At 52.9% G+C, this 21,052-nt stretch overlaps 1 protein-coding gene across 1 annotated transcript in view; it reads right to left on the reverse strand.

Annotated features, from left to right (window-relative positions):
- Positions 1–1,508: 1,508 nt before the first annotated feature.
- The window catches only part of ADAMTS2 (ADAM metallopeptidase with thrombospondin type 1 motif 2), a 254,955-nt gene continuing 235,411 nt past the window's right edge, over positions 1,509–21,052 (reverse strand). Inside the window, exons 13-21 of the mRNA XM_023518769.1 lie at positions 19,907–20,030; positions 18,765–18,845; positions 17,007–17,173; positions 15,438–15,597; positions 13,430–13,562; positions 12,141–12,348; positions 10,275–10,404; positions 9,742–9,831; positions 1,509–1,988 (exon numbers count right to left, since the gene is read on the reverse strand). Coding sequence (XP_023374537.1) covers positions 1,531–1,988; positions 9,742–9,831; positions 10,275–10,404; positions 12,141–12,348; positions 13,430–13,562; positions 15,438–15,597; positions 17,007–17,173; positions 18,765–18,845; positions 19,907–20,030 — 1,551 coding nt within the window. The 3' untranslated portion in view covers positions 1,509–1,530. The remainder of the gene's footprint in view (positions 1,989–9,741; positions 9,832–10,274; positions 10,405–12,140; positions 12,349–13,429; positions 13,563–15,437; positions 15,598–17,006; positions 17,174–18,764; positions 18,846–19,906; positions 20,031–21,052) is intronic.

The raw sequence follows: 21,052 nt of genomic DNA on the forward strand, positions 1-21,052 counted from the left end.
TGTGTCAGGCTAGACCCAGCTAAGAAACTAACGTGCCCCTGGGTCTTATAATTTGGGGAAGTTTAAGTTGCATGTTCACAAAACAGCAATGCAGTGAGAGGTAACAATTAGCCACCGTCCTCCTATCCGTCTCCACTCCACCTTTCCTCCTGTTTTTCTCTTACTCGAATCTTGCTCACAAAACACCATTTTGCTGAAAATAGAAGTCATTAAATTTTAAAAAAGCAGAAAATAAAGCATGTTCTCTTCACGTTCCACTCTAAGCTTCCTGTCAGAGGCCAAACCTTATAGTTCACCACTGGGTTCTGAAATTTAGAAGGAGCAGAAATGGTGTGGGACAGGGCTAGAGCCTGTCCTCTGTGGGCAGGCAAAGCTGGCCAAGGAGCAGAGAGGGGCCCGCAGAGAGGGGCCCACAGAGCTCAGGGTCTAGGAAACCACATGGTGTGGCCATGCCAGTGGCAGCACCCCAGCCTCTCTTGGGGGTAGATCCCTGGGCCTTGGGCTGCTCACTGAACTGTCCTCCCTCATCCTTTTGGGACACCTGGGGAGGGAGGAGGCTCTCTGGGGACCCCTGGGGTCAGGCTGGCCAGAGGAGAATGTGGGGCTCTTCCACCAGAGCCTGGGAGGTACCAGCAAGGCCAGGGTCAGTGGAGAGGGGAGGCCTGGTAGAGGATGGGAGAGGCCAGTGTCTTCATCCTGTCTCCAGTTTCAGGACTCTCATTACTTCCCAGGTGAAAATGACAGCCACACAGCTTCAGGCTAGGTCAAGACGTTCAGATGCAGTACCATGTGAGCACCAAATGGGCCTCAGTCCTCAATTAGCAAAACTTCTTCAGGTCAAGCCTGAGACTACAGATGGTGGCCTGGGGATCTAAGGCTTACCAGACTCCCACACCCCCTTAAAATATTTTGACTATTAAAGATTGTATTTTTCACATGAAAATCTAGACTTCTGAAAAGTCACACTGTGTGGCAAGGCCAGGAGCAGGGAAGAAGAGAGATACAGACTTCACAGTGGCAGCAACGTTTAGAACCAACAATCAGGTCTCGGTGAATGTGGCTCTCTGGATGGTCACAGTCCCCAGCTGGCCACTACCCTCATCCTCATCACCTACCTGGCCTATGTGGGTGTTTCAGTTCATAACCTCTACTTCCTTGTGCCCATTATGGCAGCTGATCAGTTATTAGGTACCTGGATCTGGGGACAGAAGGGAAATGTCCCATATCACCATGAAGGAGAGAAAGAGTCCCAATCCCCGCTCGGTTATTCCTCCCAGAGTCACCCTCGTGCCCTCCCCTCTGTGCGCCTCTCCTCGCCACACCCAGCTCCATCGCAGGAAGCACACATGCTAGCCTAGTCGTCATGTGCTCACACCCACATTTTTTACATCACTTCTCCTCTTTGTTTTCTCAAAACCTTTTGGAATCAGGAATTTTGGCTTCATCTTCATGACAGAGGATTTGCTATCCCATGGAATATCTCTATAAGCAAGAAAAATAAAATGCTATTGTTGCTATCTTTCCACTTTATTAGGCCTTTCCAAGCATCTCTTTCTTCCGCATCTCATCAATCAGCTCTTGGATTCTTTGGTTTCTGGTCTTTTCATACGGGCTCGGTCGTCGAGGGATCAGGTTGGGCAGCTGGACTTCATCATCCAGGCCGTGGATTCTGTAGGGTACATCTACAGCATTGGTTTCTGGGTGGTCCTCCGTGGCATTGGTGCTGGAGGCATTCAGAGGGACCTCCTGGGGGGGGCCTGGGGAAGTCTGCACCTCCACGACCTCAGTGGGGCCTGGGAGGGTGGGCATAAACACGTCAATATCATTGTGCTTCCCAGGCGGCGGCTCCATCCAGTCCTCCCCGCGGGTGAGGTTGTTGTGCAGGTTACAGGACTTGCAGCACAGCTTGTTGTAGCCTGGGATGGAGCAATAGCGAGATAAGACTTCCATCCTACAGAATATTGACTTGTCACCTTGGCAGTGGCCCTCTGAAAGAGAAAAGTGGGACAAATAACCAAAGGACAAGATAAGGGGGCCTCTGCTCCCCCACAGGTGCAGTTTGCTGGAGGCACATGACAGAGCCCAGAGGCAGCACAGAGGCAAGTGAGCTCAGGAGGAAAGTCTGTGGGTTCAGTTCAAAGCAGCCCCAGAGCGGGCAGCACACAGGGACAAGGCCCTGGAGTGCTGACACACAAGCTGTGAGCGCCCCTCCTCCAAGCAGGCCCGGATGGCTCCGGATGTCTCAGTATCTCCCAAAGTCTGAGAAAGAAATGAAGCCTCTTTGTTCTTGTGGAGTGATTCCAAGCTCATTTTAAATAACAGGGTTTTGTCAGATCTTCACATTTGACATCCCAGGGGTAACCCCAATGAAATTCTGTGGCAGAGTTTGACACTACAATAATCTGTTTAACTCTAACAAAATTAAACCTAAAGGAACCAATTCCTAAACCCAGTACAGTAAGTTCCACAGCCAGGGGTATGGCCTCATCACATTCCACCACTCTGTTCCCATCCTGACCCCAACTCCCCTGATGATCTTTGTAACTGAATGTGCCTAAGGGGAAATTAAAAATCACCCAAACTTGTATGGGCTTCCTTAAACCTGCCTCAATTTACCTGAAAGCCTCATGTCTTGCCACTTCTCCTTCCACTCAATGGCCCTTTCCCATTAAGCTTCTGGCCAATTCCCAAACAAACTTGCTACCTTCACCTAGGTTAATCCTTCTGCCAGCGAAGGATTTTTTCCTCTTCCCTTTCCACATGTGAACTGGTCATCCATGGTCAGCTTGCATGGAGATCCCTGACTCTGTGCAGAAGCTACCACTGCCCTTTCTTTCCATATGGCCATCTTCTCCCCCGTCTGTCTCCAGTTCTGTCTGTAGCTCAGTTCATTCCAGCCAGCCAACCCTTCTTGCTCTCATTCTCTCTTCACTGTCTGTCTCCCTAAATTATGACCTGATCTCTACCCCTCACCACATCATTCCACAAAATAAATGTTTATATGACTTTCAAAACATCATACAATATGAAAGAATAAGTCAGACCACAGGAGATATTTGATCCACTATAATTTCCTGATCACTGATCTGATGGGCTGAGCACTTGCCTGGTGTGGTTTCTCTACTGTCCACACACACCTTGAGGTGCCCTCCTTTTCCTCACTTTCCTTATTTGATTTCATCTCCTGCTGAAAGGAAGGAAGGAAGGACAGAAAGAGGGAGGGAAGGAGAAAGAGTGGGCATTGGATGGGAGCCGCATCTATGCAGTCATCCTACACACCAACACACACAGTGAGCGCTATCTACAGCTGAAGTTGTCGAGCCTTCTGTAACTTCCTGCAATGACAGACAAGTAGACCATCCTCCCCTCAGGGATTAGTGGTTCTGACATCCTCCTATTTCTGCATGGCCACTGCTCCAGCCTGTAATTTTCCCTGAAAGACTGGTAACTCAGTTGAGCTACTAGCCCAAAACTCCTGAAGCTTCAGACTTTTGCTACATACTATTTGCTATGAGACACACACCCTTATGCCCCCATGGGTCCCAAAGGTCCCCGAGACCCAACATGTCCAGCCCAAGCTCAGGGCCTTTGCCGACACCACCTGCTTCAAGGCATGACTTTTCAGGCATACAAGCTAGATACCCGGGTATCCCTCATACGTCCTGCTCCCTCACTCCCAGCAGGTCATCTCCAAATCCCTCTGAGTTTCCTCCTAGATACTCTTAGCTATGTCCACATTCCCCTCTCTCCCTCTTCCTCCCTGGCCAACCTGCCTCTTAGCTGTAGCATGCTAAGAGCCTGCTTTCACCCCTGTGTTCATACCTTCCCTGTCTCATTTAGCCACCCTGTTCCAGTCAGAATGCTGTTTTCTAACTCAAAACACAACCATGTCACACACATACTCCCATTTGAAGGCCTTGACCTGTCCCCTCATCTCTCCAGCCTCTGCTGGCCTCAGAACTCTGCTATGCACTAAGCTCCCTATGACCATGTGCTGGCATCTCTCTTCTGCCTCTGGCTGCCACCCCACATCCTTTAGGGACAGCTGGAACACATCTCCCCAGGCAGACATCACCTGCCCTGAGGAGGGAAGATCCCGCAGCCCAGGGTCTCATGGTGCTACGTTTTCTCAGCTGGCAAGCTCACATATGAGCTGACCAGTTCCAGACAGTTTCATCATCCTGAAAGCTCCGAAGGGCAGAGCCCCAGGCTGCATTTGGATGGTCCACCTGAGCCTAGCACAGTGAAGCAAAGAATGCATAAAAGTATAAATACAGGGCAGCGCCTATGGCTCGAAGGAGTAGGGCGCCAGCCCCATATGCTGGAGGTGGTGGGTTCAAACCCAGCCCTGGCCAAAAACCACAAAAAAAAAAGTATAAATATGAAAAAGATAACTATGAATGGCTGAGGAAGTCCAAAGCAGGGAGATTTTGGTCTTAAATAGAAAAGCACAGGGATGAGGAACACAGAGCAGCAGGTGTCAGAGGGGGACTTGGCTTTGGCTCTGAGCTTCTAAGTGGCCAAAATAAGGAGGAAAGGCAGCTGGCCACAGGGCCACAATGCAAAGAAGACGAAAACTCATCAGCCATTCAGGAAAAGCCCAGGTCTCCCTAACACTGGGACTAAGAAACAGGCTCACAATGTAGAGTGGGGAGGGTTGGCAGGCCTCGTGCCAAGAGGAGGTTCCAGAAATCAAATCAGAAGACCCTGAGATGTGGCTTACAGGGTTTTAAACTGGCAAAATACTTTCCTCAGATAAAATTCTTTTTTTTTTTTTTTTAAGAGACAGAGTCTCACTTTGTCGCCCTCGGTGCATCACAGCTCACAGCAACCTCCAGCTCTTGGGCTTAGGTGATTCTCTTGCCTCAGCCTCCTGAGTAGCTGGGACTACAGGTACCCGGCACGATGCCCGGCTATTTTTTTGTTGCAGTTTGACTGGAGCTGGGTTCGAACCTACCACCCTCAGTATATGGGGCCAGTGCCCTACTCATTGAGCCACAGGTGCTGCCTGTCAGATAAAACTCTTATACAGATGTCCAGTATACACATACAATTAGAATGTCCTATTTATAGTTGGGATGAGGGGGGACACAAGGCTCCCATCCTGGCCCCTGCTCCTCACCCCTGTCTCTGGAACTACTGAGTCTGAACATGTGAAACCACTGATCACAGCGCATAGGGAGACATGAAGGGCTCTCAGTAAGATCCGGGGGCAGCTTCCTCCCCCTAGGCTTTGACAAAAGAGCTGGGCCTGATGGTGCTGAGAGAGGCCAACCTGCCACACTGTGACATTTCCTTCACATAATAACAAGATTGGCATTAAACAGTTACTTGTGTTTCCACTTTCCTCATTTGTCTCCCTACTAGGTTGGGATCCGTGAAAATCAGGTATCACATCAGTCTAGTGCAGGGATTGGCCAACTACAGCCTGTGGGCGAAGTCCCTCCCTCCACCTGGTTTATTAAAGCTTTATTAGAACACAGCCATATCCATGCATTGCTCATCCATCTATGGCTGCTCTCCCACTACATTGGCAGAGCTGAGCAGGTGTGACAAAGACCATATGGGCCACAATGCCCAAAATATTTATTTACTATTTAACTCTTTAATGAAAATGTTGGCTTACCCCTGGTTAAGAGTCTGAATCAGAGCTTGACACAAATGAAATGCTCAGTGAATGTCTGCTGAATAAACAGCAATGGTACAGGTGCTGGGCTCCCCTTCTACCTGTTCTACATGTTGGATTCCCAAGCCTCATTGCCTCTGAGCAGTGGGCTGTATTGCTCTTAGTTTTTTAAAAATAAAACAAGTCAATGAATGAATAAACTATTAAAAAATGCACTGGCCAAGAGCTTGGCAGCCTAGAAAAATTTCAAAATAGGGCGGCGCCTATGGCTCAGGGAGTAGGGCACCAGCCCCATATGCCAGAGGTGGTGGGTTCAAGCTGGGCCCCAGCCAAAAACTGAAAAAAAATTTTTTTTCAAAATAATTACTACGAACCACTCTTAATAGTATACTAGTGGACAAGGCATCGTGCCTATAATCCTACCATTTGGGGATCAAGGGCAGGAGGATCACTTGAGACTGGGAGTTTGAGACCAGTCTGGGAAAAATAGTGAGATTTTGTCTCTATAAAAACTACAAAAATTAGCCGGATTTTCTGACGTATGCCAGTGGTCCCAGCTACTTGAAAGCCTTAGGCAAGAGGATTGCTGGAGCCCAGGAGTTTGAGGTTACAGTGAACTATGATCATACCACTGAACTCTAGCCTAGGCAGTAGAGTGAGAACATGCCTCCGAAAAAAAAAAGTACACAAGTGGTTGTATAGTTTAAGTGTTGTCACTGACTAGAGAAATAAATGCTGTATCCTGAGGCATTAGCTGGTGACAACACTCTACCAAGATAATTCTGGTTTTATAATACTTGATCTTCAGCCATTTCCAGCAGCAGCTAACTAGCAAGACTTAGTCTTCCTGTGAATGACAATCAGTTGTTGAGAGTAAACACACTTTTTGAAGACTGAAGTCATTGTGTGCCATTCCCATGATCTTGGCTATATTTGAATACCTACTGTACTATTACTTGCTTCGTAATTCCCTTTAAATTCACTCCTTTTTTCACTTAAAATTTATTTTAGAAAAAAACGTTATAACACTATCATTCATGGAAAACTGCTGGGGTAAAGAAAGGTAACTATAAACATGAATATAAATAAAAGTTTTAAAAGGAGTCTTTTAAGACGTTTTTTAAAACTTTAATGCAAAGCTCAAAGTTGGAGGAACATGAGCAGATGTGAGAGACACTGAAGCTGGTGCCAAGTGAGACTTTCCCCTGAGGTGGCCCTGGAGGGTGAAGAAAGCCAGGAAGGGAGCATCTGGGGAAATGAAGGCCACATTTATGCACCACTAATCCTCTCCCATCTCCTAGGCTTTGCTGGGATGGAGAATACTCTGTTCTCCTTCCTTAGTAAAATGGGCCCAGTCACCCATTTCAGCATTCCAGTTCATGCAGCTGATTAAACAAGTGATTGACACTCTCCTACCCACATCCTCCATGGCACTTCAAGTGTCCCTTGTGCACATAGAAACTGGGCTGTGGGCAGTCTGTCTGCTGCTCTTGCTTGGGTCCCTTTAGAAGGAAATTGCTACCTACTCATCAATGAAGGACTGGCAGACACAATTTTCTTAAAAGTTACTGTCTCTCTTAAGCTGTGATTTCTTTTAATGACTAGAGCTCTGGGCATGCTGAGTTCAGCTGTAATTACCATGACTCCTCTGGAGGTTGGCCCCTGAGGCCTGGCCCTGTGCCCCAGGCTATCTCCATGATGCTGGGCTGACTCTCTCTCATGGTCTCCCACACTTTCTTACTCCTCCCTGGCAGATGAGTCCTTCTTAGTGGTCCAGAAAAGTAGAGAGATTTCTAATGGCAGGGCACAGGTCCCAGGTCAGGAGGTCCCTGCTGAACCTTGACTCTCTGGTCACTGTCAGCAAGGTGAGTGAGCACAGGCCCTGCTGCTCCCCAGGGCAGACCTGGGGAGACCTGGAAGGTACCACTGAGCACCTACACCCTCAGTGCCTGCAGGCCACTACCCAGGAGACTAGGCTGCCTTACCCCTACCCCATCAGGGCTCTCCTGGGGCTGGCCCAGCCCCCACCTCTCCATCCCCAAACAGGAAGCCCAGGTTCTAAGGCCCAGCGCTGAGCCTGGAGCCAGGGACTGGTGACTGCTGCCTCCCACTCCAACTCCACAGGCTCTGACCTCAGACATGTGTAGAAACTCCTCTTGGGCCCTTTTCCTGCCAACCTTGAGAATAGAACCTAGATACTGTTGCCAGGCACTCATGTTCAAAAGTCAAAATCACCTGAAGTGTCTTCTCAGGTTGTTTTCATATTTAGAAAAATTCCCGGGGCCGGGGCGCTCCAGCCTTTTGCTGGAGGAAGGAAGCTAAATATCTACATAGCATAGCGCAGTAAAGTCGTTTAGATAGGAAATTGGGGTAACCGGTGCTACAGAGTGAGCCCCACAGCTCTCCAGCCTTGCCAGCCGGGAAGGTGAGAGAAATGAGCCACCAGCTTGCTGAACTCAAGCAAAGCGCCCAGTTTCACGGAACTTTTATTGAGTTTATTTGTGGGATGCATGACAGGAGGTCTTTCCACCATTAGTAGAAATAAAAGATCATTTTCACAGTCACTTTGGCACACGCTAACGTCTCATAAAAAAATCAGAAAAGCAACGACAATGGAACCTATATAATACGTCATTAAATACATACAAAACACTAATAAAATATCCCTGATAAACCAAAGTGCATATAGACAGAGAGCACGATGCCCAGGGCCGCATTGCACCTTCCCCAGTCGCGCAAGTCGCTCACACAGCCTTGTCAAAGTTGGAAGTTAACAGTCGTAGGATTAGTAAGCGTTACACACCGGTTATTTACATAACAGTGATCAGAGCCGCGGAGGGGTGGGTGCTATTAACAGAGGGGCTGATGGAGGGGCGGTGTGCTACATTGGTCTCGGCAGGGCCCGGGGGTCTCCCGGTGTAAGGCCGCGCTGTCAGAGCACCCTGCGGGGCTCCACGCAACAGTCAGCGCCGCTGGCCAGGCGGGTCCGGGACGGACAACTCCTCCCGCAGAGACCGTCGGCCCAAGTGCGCAGACGCTCAGCGGAGGGGGCGAGGCCCTGCGGCTCCGGAAACCTTAAACTTGGCAAAAGGTGGATGGATTGGACGGCTCCCTGACACTTCACTGCCTCCTACCTGGACCGTGTCCCCCCTCAGAAGCTGGCAATAGCAGCTGTTTCTGTTACCTTTCAACTTTAAGGCATTTTCTACATAGTTTTTCTAAGCAAAAAAGCAATAAAAATTGAGGTAATTCTGTAGTTGTTCACACGGGTAGGTGAGGCACATCCGTGTCTCTCTCTCTCACTCTCTCTCTCTCTCTTTCTCTCGTTCAACCCTATGGACGGAGTGTTGTGCGCATGATGAGAAAAGGCCATTGGGGCTAATGGACAGAGACTGTAAGTGCGGGGAATCCCGAGGTCCCACCACAGGGACACGCCCCCTGCCGCTCTCCTTTGATCCGGACCCCTGAGAGGACAGGGCACAGGCGGAGGGCTGTGGAGCTGGACGCAAAGGCCGAGTGGAAGCAGGCCACGGTTCCACGAGTCAGGACACTCAGCAAAAGGTAGCAGCAGCAGCAGTGGTGGCAGCCGGAAGCCCCTGGCATGGCGGGAAACCCAGGTGGGTCCCCCCACAAGGCGCAGCGACTCAAAACCGCACGCCCCAGAGAACCCCTCCAGCTACGCCCAACGGAAGGCAGGTGCGAAGGAGCGGCCAGTCCCCCCCGACTTCCGACCTGCAGCTCAGCCAGGAGGGAGGCGGCCCCACGGGTGTTGCCCGCGACGAAGTGGTCACATTCACACTGTGGCCTCTGGCCCCTCCAGCACCACAACAGATCTTTGCCCCTTTACAAGCCATCACCAACCAGGTCCTGGCCCCCACACAAGAGGCCGGAGCCCCGAGGCCATGCCTCTGTGAGGCTGGCCAGGCCTGTGGGCAGCACAGGCTCCCAAGGAGACACCGAGCACAGAGGCCCGGGAGAAAACTGATCAACCTGGACAGTGCTCAGGAGTCAAGGGAGCTTCCCATAGAAAGAGAGGAGGGGGGCCCACGGCAAGCTCCACAAGGCGCAGGGCATGCACTGGAGGGCAGAGGCAGAGTTATAAACTGGGCGGTTACTTGACGAGATCTTCTGGATGGGGGAGTCCGGGTCTGGGCGCGACAGCCACTGCACCACATAGCTCTTCTTGGAAGGGTCGGAGATGTTTCCTAGAGGGAGTAGAGAGGGGGCTGCAGCTGTTTGGGCACGAGGTTGGGCCCATCCATGCTGGTTAGAGCACAGTTCTGGTTGTTCTCTTTAAGGGCACAGGGCACCCCTAACTCACATGAGTTCCTGACACCCCCCAGCCGGCTGAGTCCTGCTGTGCCGTCACTGTGGGGCTGGAGTCCACCCACCCAACACAGTGCCATGCGGGCAGAGAGAAGGGAGTCAGCTCCATACCCACATCCCCCTGGCCTGGCTTGGAGAGGTCATGGTGCCAACTCCCTTCACTGACCACCAGGCAAAGGCCCAGCCCTGGCCCAGAGTGCTCTGCTTCTCCACATTCACTGTGTCCTGACAATTTGGGGGAAGAGTCAAATCTGCCTGAATGTAGCCCCCAGCCTCCTCGCTCTGGGCTGCTGCATGCTGGGGCAGGGAGCAGAGGGCTTACGGGGACAGGGGCCAAGTCTGCAAATCCTTGCTGTCTCAGGCCGCTCCTCCTGGCAGATGCCGAAGTTGTCGTCCATGGTGCGGCAGAGCACTGGCCTCTCCTGGGTGCCATTGCCACAGGTTACCGAGCACTGTAGGGGGGAGAGTCACCAGGGGGCACGGTTCACCTCCCATGCCAGCCCCACGCTGTCAAGCAGAGCTAGAAAGGACACACTCCCCATACATGTGACATGGCAGTGGGGTAGAGCACAGGTAGAGGCTGTCTTGCCGCTCCCTCAGGGGATGCCCAATCTCCTGGAGCTCTAAAGGAGACTCACACATGCCCATCTCTTTGAACTGATGTGAGTTAGCACAAATATTCAGAGGCTAGCATGGGTGGCACTCCCATGTTCTCAATGAGAGCTCCCTTCTCTGGCTGCTGTGGCCTGGGGGCCACTGGCAAAGCTCTGACCAAGCCCAGGAGGCTCTGACAGGCACCCCTGAGCTCATGACTCTACCACTGGTGCTCTCATTGACCTCTCCAGCCACCCTGCCAGGGATGGGCCAAAAGGAGCATTCACTCCCAGCCATGTGTTCAAGAAAGGACTGATTCAGCAGACATGGGTTGTTCAAACCCTGCACATTCCCAACAAAGGCCTGTTTTCAGGACTGCTCTTGTAAAGCTCCTGGAAACCAAGCTCATGGAAGGTTCTTTATGTTAAGAGGGTTTTCGCGCCCTTGAGGCCTTGAGTCATACCACAGCAGCTGGTTCAAGTAGTTCATACCAACAACGTGATTTATGGGCAATACCTGCTTTCCCTTTGGGGTTTGAGGTCAGTCACATGGGCTTTAAATACATATGTGGCCCCCAGTGAAAACCTTGGATGTACAGGCTCTGGTGGGCTTCCTTGGTTGGCACCCCTTCACCCGTCCTGCCACACGTGGGTGCTTGGGGATTGTGTCCCATGTGACTCCACTGAGAGGAGACACCTGGGAGCATGTGCCTGATTTCCTCCTGACTGCCCCATGTGTCTTTTCCCATTGCTGATTCCACTGTATCCCTTTGCTGTGTGAAACTACAGCTGTGAGTACAACAAATTTTGCACCCTGTGAATTCTTATGGATTGTTGAAACTGAGGGTGATCTCAGGGACCCCCTGACACATCAGGCCTGTTGGTTGCCCTTGGCTGAGGCTCAGCTCCTACCCCCAGAGCTGGCTCTCTGGCCCTTCAGTCCACTCTTATTCTTTCTTTCTTTTTTTTTTTTTTTGAGACAGAGCCTCAAGCTGTCCCCCTGGGTAGAGTGCCATGGCATTACAGCTCACAGCAACCTCTAACTCCTGGGCTCAAGCGAGTCTCCTGCCTCCGCCTCCCAAGTAGCTGGGACCACAGGCGCCCGCCACAACACCCGGCTATTTTTTGGTTGCAGCCATCATTGTTGTTTGGCGGGTCCGGGCTGGGGATTTGAACCCGCCACCTTAGGTGTATGTGGCTGGTGCCTTAGCCGGTTGAGCTATAGGCGCCAAGCCCACTCTTATTCTTTCAAGCAGAAGTCTAAGCCCCGTTCCCCAGCTTCCCTCCCCTCCTGTGAGGTTGGCTTGCCTTCTAAGCGGCCCCTCAAGCCTGTGAGATGAGACCCCAGACCTCCTATTATCTGCTATCCAGCAGCCCTGAGCACACATTATGCCCATGCACTAAGCACACACATTCTAGTGGTCTCCCAGAGCACTGACCACACAGCACCCACTCATGCTCTGAAACCCATGTGACATGGCCCATGACAGAAGCTGTGTCCAGGCCCAGGTGCCAAAGTGGAATGCCCTGGCCACCTCAGTTCCACCCAAACTCAGTGTGAAGGCCAAGGGTATGGGGCCAGGGGAACTGCTTACCTGGGACCAAGGACCAGCCCGCCACTGACCAGGACAGAGCTCACGGTTGCAGGCCCGGCGGCTCTCAGGCCTGGCGTCATTGCAGTGCTTGGTATGCACAGAGCGGGTGGTATTGTTGTGCAGTGGCTGAATGCAGCGCACAGAGCGCACCTGCATGCCTGTCCGCCCGCAGCTCTGACTGCATGGCTCCCATTCGCCTGCGACCCACCTGCCAGAGCAGAGTGGCACACAGTCAGGCCTCCTGTCATCCCCAAGGAGCCAGCCCAGCTGAACTCCAGCATCACTCCCTGCAGGTGGGCAGCAAGAACAGAAAGAAAGCAGCCTCCTCCCCTCCCTGGTGTACATTTTCTATTTTCATAAAGACACCAGCCATGCAGGCTTGCACAGAGGGGAAACTAGGCTCAGCTGCCCCAGGTCCTACTCATGATGAATCCCTCACATGTCCACTGCTGGAGACAGTGGCGGGGGGAGACCCAGCCTGAAGAGCTTTGCCTGCCTCCAGTCCCTTCTCAGGCCCCTGACCCTGCCACCTACTGACATCTTGAGTCCTTCAGGGCAGAACTCAAGAGCTATGTGGACTCTCTCAGCACCCTGCCCCCTACCTACCTAGTTACCAACCACCTTCTCCTCTCAGGACTCTGCAAAAGTCCAGCAGAACCAAACCCCAGGTCCTGAGTATCAAAGCCCTGCTTAGGAAGCATTTAAGGACCAGGAGCCAGCCCTGGATCTCTAATCCTCAGTTTCCCCATCTGGACATCACCACTTGTCATTTCTTTTTTTTTTTTTTTGACAGGAGCCTCAAGCTGTCCCCCTGGGTAGAGTGCCGTGGCATTACAGCTCACAGCAACCTCCAACTCCTGGGCTCAAGCGAGTCTCTTGCCTCCGCCTCCCAAGTAGCTGGGACCACAGGCGCCCGCCACAACGCCCGGCTATTTTGCTATTTTTTGGTTGCAGCCGTCATTGTTGTTTGGCAGGTCCAGGCTGGGGATTTGAACCCGCCACCTTAGGTGTACGTGGCTGGCGCCTTAGCCCGTTGAGCTATAGGTGCCGAGCCACCACTTGTCATTTCTAAGACACATATTACTGGTTTAGTAGGTCTGAAGCTAGGGTTCACCTTCTGACCTTCTGACTTGCAGCATCTCAGGCTCCATGAAACATGGTGAGAAAGACCCCATTCCATGCCCCAGGCCATGCAAAGCCCAGAGTCACTCAGAGGTTCAGATCCCATACCTCCCTTCATGGGAGGCCCTCTCCCCAAAGAGTGGGACCCTGAGCCTGGAGGCACTCACACAGGCTGGGAGCACTCCTGTGAGTTGCATGCCCGGCGGATGGCTTTGGGCTTTGAGAGGGCAGCACAGAAGCCACGGTGCACCATCTTGTGGTCCAGCCTCCGGCGGCAGCCATACTTGGTAAACTGGGACCCTGCAGAAGAGAGCTCAAGGGGTCTCTATGGGGTGGCAAGCCCCCCAAGGAGGCATGAGGGGTGGGCTCCAGTCTGTGGCCTGCAGTCCCTACCCTGTTCTCCTCCCCACCCTTGAGACGATTGTAGAAAGTTGGGCTGGGCCCAGAATCTGGAGGGGAGCTGAGAGGAACCCAGGGAGGGGGCCAGATAGCATAGAGAAGGGACACCTTCTCCCTGTAGGTCTTCTCCTTGGACTCTCCCATTGTCCCATTACTGTGTTCTGGCTGGTGTGGAGCCCTGTCTCCTCCCTGTCTCTTAGGCACCTGCTTCATTGTGACTCAGTGTGCACGGGGGCCGGCAAGAGCCAAGACCTGGACACGCGGCCTACTCGCTTCCTCCCTCTGCGCTATGGGTGCAGCAGTTCTCAGCTGGGGCAGTTTTCTCCAGCAGGGTGGTGTCTAGTTGTTATAACTGGGTGGGGTGCTCCTGGGACCCAGTGAGCAGGGGCAGGGTGCTGCTCCATACCCTACAGTGCTAGTGCCCAGGGCAGCCCCCACAGCAGAGTGACAGAGCTGGCAGGTAAACGGTACAGAAACTGTGAAGCTTCAGCTTAGTGGGGAAGACAAAAAGGCGACAAATCTAAGCCAACCTGGGCTTCGGGGGCATCCCAGAAGCAGAAAAAGGGGTGGCGCTGATTAGTGGGGAGTCCTTACAGAGGTGGGCAGCACCCAAGGTCAATGGGCCAGGGCCTGGGGAACAAGGGACAGGAAGGAGTGTCAACATGCCAGGAGATATCAGCAAATTCTCCATGAGGAGAAATTTGTTTTTTATCCTAAGAGCAGAGGGAGCAGCTGAAGACTATGGCACCAGGAAGAGAAACAGTCTGATGTGTTCCTTTAAAAGGCCACTCTGGGGGCCAGACTGGACACACTAGTTGGAAGGAAGGTGCCAGGACCAGGGGGTGTCTGGGAGGACGAGAACAGAAGATCGGATGGGTCCAGGAGACACGCAGAAGGGAGAATCACCAGGACATGCTGATGACATCTGGGCGAGACTTGGAGGCACAGCAAAAGGTGAGGGCACTATCCGCCTGGGTAGGTCCCTGAAGAGGACCTTTCCAGGTAGCTGTGCCAATCTGTGTCCCCCTCCCTTGGTGAGCTCCTCCTGATCCTGTAGGTGTGGGGTCTAGCCCAGCATCCCAAGGAGGTCTGTCTCGGCCACCTGTCTCCTATCTCACCTGACCCCCAGGAGCAGTGAGCACAGTGGACAGACCACAGCATCTTGTGCCTCTGTACGTCCCATGTCCCACCCAACTGTGGGCTGTCTGAGGTCTAGGGCAGATGGGACCCCTCTGCACCCAGCCCTGACCCAGGAAGGTCTGCAAGGCTGTTCTGAATGAACAGAGGGAGGGAGAGGCCTCCCCAGGGTGTCTCCAGTACTCCCAAGTCTTGCTATGCCCTGTCCCTTGTCCCTGAACCTCCTGAAGGCTGGCCTAGCCCTCCCACACTGAGATAGGCCATGCCGGCATGGTCTTCTGCTGCCTTTGGCCTGATGCCCCAGCACCCATCCTTCTTGCTTACCCATTGGCACCTCCTAACCTGGCTAGGCCCTTGTCCACCGAGGTAAAATCCCTGCCAATGCTCCCCAGCTCCATGTGGCCAATTTTCTCATTCCTGGTCCGTGCTCAGGCTCACTGACCTCAGGCCCAGAGGTCAGTACCATCTGCTCAGAAAGCCCTGCCCCTGAAAACCCCTCCTTTTCTGCCAGACTTCCTCAAGGACTGCAGTGCCAGCTCCACACTCTGCTCAGATGGGGCCCCACCCCAGAGATGCTCCCCACCTCCTCATGGTCACCCTGATGTCACGCAGGGCCCCAACTCTGAGAAAACCCCTCACCTCCACCACAGGGCTTGGAGCAGGGAGACCACTTCTTCAGGGCCCACTCATAGACCACAGAGTCATCTTCAAGGACATTGTTGTCATCGACATTGAGCGAGTCCTCGTGGATCATGTATTTGTACATCAGTGAGATCCGGGCATCTCCTTTGGGGATGACCTGTGCCCACCCAAGATGGCGTGAGTGTGTCTGTCCCGCTCTCCTCCCTTCCTTTGCAGCCAGTTTAGGCACATTAGCCCAAGGAATACATATGATTATTCATGTTATTCATGGTGGTTATGTCCTAGAAAGTCTCCCCAAGCCCTGAATTCATGAGCACTGAACTGTTACTCCAAGAGAATACGGGGCTGGATTCTGTGAGCCTCTGGTCATAACGCTTTTGTCAAACCGATCTGTGTATAACCTTGTTTTATGTGTGTTCTGTTTAAAGACACTTTATTTAATATATATTTTTCATTCATTAACATCAAACTCACCGCTGACAGTGCTATAACTCAGGCCTCAGTGCAGCTTACAACACACACACGTTCTCCATGAGACGTACCACACCATCTGGGCTTGGAGCACTACCTGGCACATTAGCAGTAGGCTCAGGGGAAGTTTTACACCCCCCACCAAGCACAAAAATATGGGACACTAAATAAACCTAGAAAATGACAGTTGTTTATGGTCTGAGAGCTGAATCAAGGGAGCAGCACACTGAGTTGTTCCACCTAAGTTGGGGACATGCACATCAGGAGACTCAAATTTTTCACGGTTCTGTGAGTGTCCATTTGGGAGTGTGGGATGAATGTTACCAAACAGGCACATTTGCAGATACAGAACCCATAGGCAGTAGGGGCCGACTGTACATGCACTGAGGCAAGTGGGTCACCAAAGGCTGTGCTAGGGGTGAGGGTTGCTGCAGGTGGGAGAGAAGAGTGGACACAGAGCACACATGGCCATTGCCACGCCTGCACATAGGTGCGCCTTCATACATAGTGAGGGGCAGGCTGGTTGAACACTCCCCCAGCGTGTTCACCTGGGGAGGGGTCCAGGATGCTGGAGCCCTAGCTGTATGTTTACATTTTTTGACACATAAAAAGTGATTTGAAAATCCAATCCCCTTAGTAGCCAGGAGCAGCCTGTGGTCCTGGACCCAGGAGATCTGAAGTCTAATTCTGTTTAGAGACGTGTCCAGTGTGGGCTGGGGCTTATCATCTACTAACTTCCTGGGTCCTGAATGCTCCTTCCCAGGGTGTCAAAGGGTTTCAGTGTGATCTTATGTGTGAGCAAACATGAATGATATTCAGAGAGGGACATGAAGCCTTATCAAACACAGTATGCCCAAGGTCACCCGGGGGGTCATGCAGGGCCCAGAGCCCTGATTTGTGCGCCCATGTCCCTTTCTGGCTATGACACAGCACTGGAGACCTGGGGTGCAAAAGGCAGGCCAAAGGGACCGTGCAAACCACAGCCCGTAGAGTGTGGGAGGTACAGGGCTCCTGACATCTAGCCCTTCCCCAGGGGTGCCTATACCCCTGCCTAGGCAGCAAGGAGGTGGTGGGCCCCACCTGGTCTCAACTCACCAGGACAGTGATGCTGCCATGGAGGGGGCCCATGGTCTGCAGTGTCTCCCGGCCGTCCTCGTCCCTGTACTCCCACTCCACACCCATGGCAATGAAGGATTTAGAGCTGGCGTCCATGTCATTCTCTTCATTTAAGATGAACTTGCCCGTTTCCAGGTTCTTGACAGCTGAGCATGGCAAGAGGAAGTTCCCTACTGCGGTCACCCCAGGGCTAAGGGCAGGTTGCAGAGTGTGCTGGACTTTGGGGGAGTTATGGGCAGCACATCCCCTTATCTCCCAGCTGCCTCTCCTAGCATCCACCTGTGCCACTGACACCCAACCTGTTCTGGGAGCCACCCTGCCTTTTGATGCCCTGTTGAATCCAGATCACCTCCCAACCCTGTTGCCCTTTCCTGGATCTACCCCCACCAGGCAGCTGTCAAGGCATTTTCCATTGTCTGTTCAGACCACTTGGTGGATGCTGGATAGTGGCCAACAGGCAGGATGCAGGGTGAGGCAGCTGGGAGAGGGAGCAGGGCATCTGTTGGACGTAAGGGCATAGGGCCTACTGGGGTAGGGGCCACAGGGGTGAGCCCGTGTCCCCTGAGTAGCAGGGTCTCCCCATCCTTTCAGTAACCATGGCCAGGCTGAGGCTCTAGTAGCTCCATACCCCCACCATGACCACCAAAGAGGCTTGGCCTGCTGGGGGCCCCTGGGCCTCTGCAGACCATCTAAGAGCTGAGACCCTGGCTGATCAGGGGACCACACGTCCTGCAGTGGGGAAGGTGGCTACTGGGGGCTTCTGGGTAACTTCACAGGGGCCATAGGCAGGGCATGAGTGAGAAAATCAGCCCCTGTACAAACCCCCTGCAGCTGTGCCCACAGCAGGCAGAAAGCCTCTGACTCCTCCCCAGCACTCACCCCCTTCCCGCAGAGTGGCCTGCACTCTAGGGACTTCAGGCAGGAAATAGCTTTGGGACATAGGTGTCTTTTTGTTTGGGAATTGACTTTTATGTTAAGGTAAGTAGTACTGGGTTTGTACTTAAGGTAGCAACACAAAGATAACTCTTAAAATAAGAGAGCAAACGAGTACCAATGAGTGGTATATTTGCCACATGCTGCCCCTGGGCTGGAGTGCAGCAGCTTGGGATCCTCTGACCCAGTCCAGCCTCCAGGGGTAGGGACAAGGATAGGGCTCAGATTGGGCAAAGGACTTGTCCAGGAACCCCAGTGGTCCCCAGCACCTTTGGAGAGGAGGTAAGGATGGGTGGAGCACCAGAGAAGGGTCCCAGGCAACTGTGAGGTATCAGACTACCCCTACTTTCAAGAGGTACTAGAGGTATAATCTCTTGAATTTAAAATTAAATGAATTAAAAATATGTCACTACACTGTGTGAGTCCATTCTCCAGTCCTAGTATGGGCATGGAGGGTGCACAGGACCCTGACTGCCTCCCAAAAAGCAGGAGCCTACACACCTTGACCTGGACACCAGGAGACAGGGAGTTACCACTCTGCTGGCTTCAGGGCATGGCCTGTCTTGGACACATGTCCCTTCATAGCCACTGCCAGGTGTAGCCCTCTGATCTCAAACCCTGGCCTCTCTACAGGGGGAAGACCCCAGAAAAGGCCCCAGGTGGGCTGGCCCAAGGAACAGGTAGCAGCAGGGATTCTGCAGCTTAGGTTCCAGCTGTACAGTCCAGGCCTCTGACCCCTGACATCTGCCTACCTCAGAACAGCCAGGTCTTGAGGACACCAACTTGTCTGGCTCTGAGACTCACCCAGATGGTGGCTGGTGGTATCCACCTCCTGGATGAGCAGGTGTCTGGCTCCCGCAGGGATCTCAAACATCTTGATGAGACCTTTGTTTGGATGTGGGAAGACAAAGCCAAATGAGAAGAGAAGAGGCCTCTCTAATTCAGACAGTGCAAGGCAGCCTCCCCAGTGAAGGCAGTTCCAGTGTGGGGCCTGCAAGGCCCAGTGTTTCTCAGCCTCTGACCGCTGCCCTGGGGAGGGGCCACCAGGAGAGTAGCTGTGTTTGGCATGGGCTGCAGCCCAGCACTGGTGGCACTTCTTGTCATGGCCCTTCTGTCCATCACCAAATCCCAGGTGCTCCCTCAGCCTTTTCCACTGAGAACTCAGGCAGGAACCCCAGCCTCTGAGTCAACCAAGGGCATAAACCTAAAATGCCACCCCTGGGAGGGAGGCCCTCAGCAAGCTCTCTGGACTTCAGCGTTTGTCTGCAAACTGAAGACACTACATTCCTGGGGGCTGTGGTGAGGCCCCTCTGAGCACAAATGCCTTCCTCAAAATGAGCTGAGCCCGGCCCCATGTATTTGCTCTGTGGCCCTCTTCTAAAAGAGGCGGACTAAAGTGGCTTTTCCTCAGTTCACAGGCATGCTGGCCAAGGCCCAGGAAGGAGCAGCCAGCTGCTGAGGGCCTTCCCAGAGGAAGGGCACTGCTTTAGAAGGAGGCCAGGAAGGGCACTGCTCTAGAATGAGGTTCACCTAGACGGCTATTTTCTCAGAGCCCATCGTGGCTGGGGACCCCGCATTCCCCAGCCCCCTCCTGTGGCCCTATAGGGACAGACCTACTGTACCTCAGGACACAGGCTACTCTGACTAGTCCAGGAAAACTCTACTAATAGCCAGCTGGGGGCAGGAAGGGAGAGGGAGTGAGCCAGGGACAGACAGGCCAGTTGAGTGTCCCTGGAGGACTGGGAGGGCCCTAATGTCCAAACCCAGCGGTGTCCCCTGTGACCTGAGCCTCCATTCTCCCTTGTCCTGATTTAGAGTTCTCCCTCTGCTTCACCCTCCCAGGACAAGACCCCAAGAATAAGTCACAACCCCACACAGAGCCCCAAAGACAAGTCAGGCATGAGGTGCCGCAGAGACTTAGGTCCCAGGCAAACAGGCTCACTCACCATGCTTCTTGGGCGAGCGTGTGAATGTGCCCTTGACCACTTTGCAGTGGCTGTTGTCCCCTCCGCACACGCCACACTTGTCTTCCTGCTTGCTGGAGCCGATCACCCCATCACAGCCTACCTTCTGCAGAGAGAGAGGGCCGTGAGCACTGGAGACACCTCTGGCCTGACCCTGACCCCGTGTGTCCCCAGGGCTCCTGGAACCTGTCCCTTCCTGCAGTAATCAGTCCCTGACACAGAGGAAGGAGATTAGGCTCTGGAGCAAGACAGACCCCGTGTGCCCTGAGTGAGCCACCTGGTCTCACTGTGCTACAGTTCCCGAATCTGGGAAGTGTAACCTGTTGATAGGGTTACTTTCCCAAGACGGCTCTGGCACAGCTCAGCCAGCCTCTGGGCATGTGTCAGAGGCTGAGCCTTGGTACCTCCATGTCGCTCTCTATCCTGGGTCATCCACACAGCACAGCCCCAGAAAGGGCCCCTCCAGGGCGCCCACCCAAAGGTAGGCCTAGATGTCCCCAGGCTTTGCTCTGCCCCCAAGGATACAATGTTCTCTTTAGTCTGTCTGTCTCTCTCTTTTTTTAATAGACAGTCTCACTTTATTGCCCTTGGTAGAGTGCCATAGTGTCACAACTCACAGCAACCTCCAACTCCTGGGCTTAGGTGATTTTCTTGCCTTAGCCTTCTGAGTAGCTGGGACTACAGGTGCTCGCCACAATGCCTGGCTATTTTTTTGTTGCAGTTTGGCCGGGGCCAGGTTCAAACCTGCCACCCGCAGTATATGGGGCTGGCACCCTACCCACTGAGCCACAGGCACTGCCCTGTTAGTCTGTCTTGAGGTTGTCTGGGCAGGAAGTGGCAAGAGTTGGTCCTCTCAACCATGCCACTCTGGTAACTAGCATCATTCTGCACAGAGTGGGGGTGTTCCTTTGCTACCTGGTCGAGGCAATAACATCTTTGGGTTCTGCTGTGGTTGAATGGTTTGAATGTACCAAAACTCATGTTGGAAATTCATTGCCATTGTAACAGTAGTAAAAGCTGGGACCTTTAAGAGGTGATCAGGTCAGGAAGGTGGTCCTGATGTGTGGATTGATGCCCTTACCCAGGGAATGTGTTCCTGATAAAAAAGACTCCAGATTCCCTCTGTCT

This window comes from Otolemur garnettii, unplaced genomic scaffold, assembly GCF_000181295.1.
Source record: "Otolemur garnettii isolate 467f Iridium unplaced genomic scaffold, OtoGar3 scaffold00146, whole genome shotgun sequence".
In the NCBI taxonomy this organism is placed as follows: domain Eukaryota; kingdom Metazoa; phylum Chordata; class Mammalia; order Primates; family Galagidae; genus Otolemur; species Otolemur garnettii.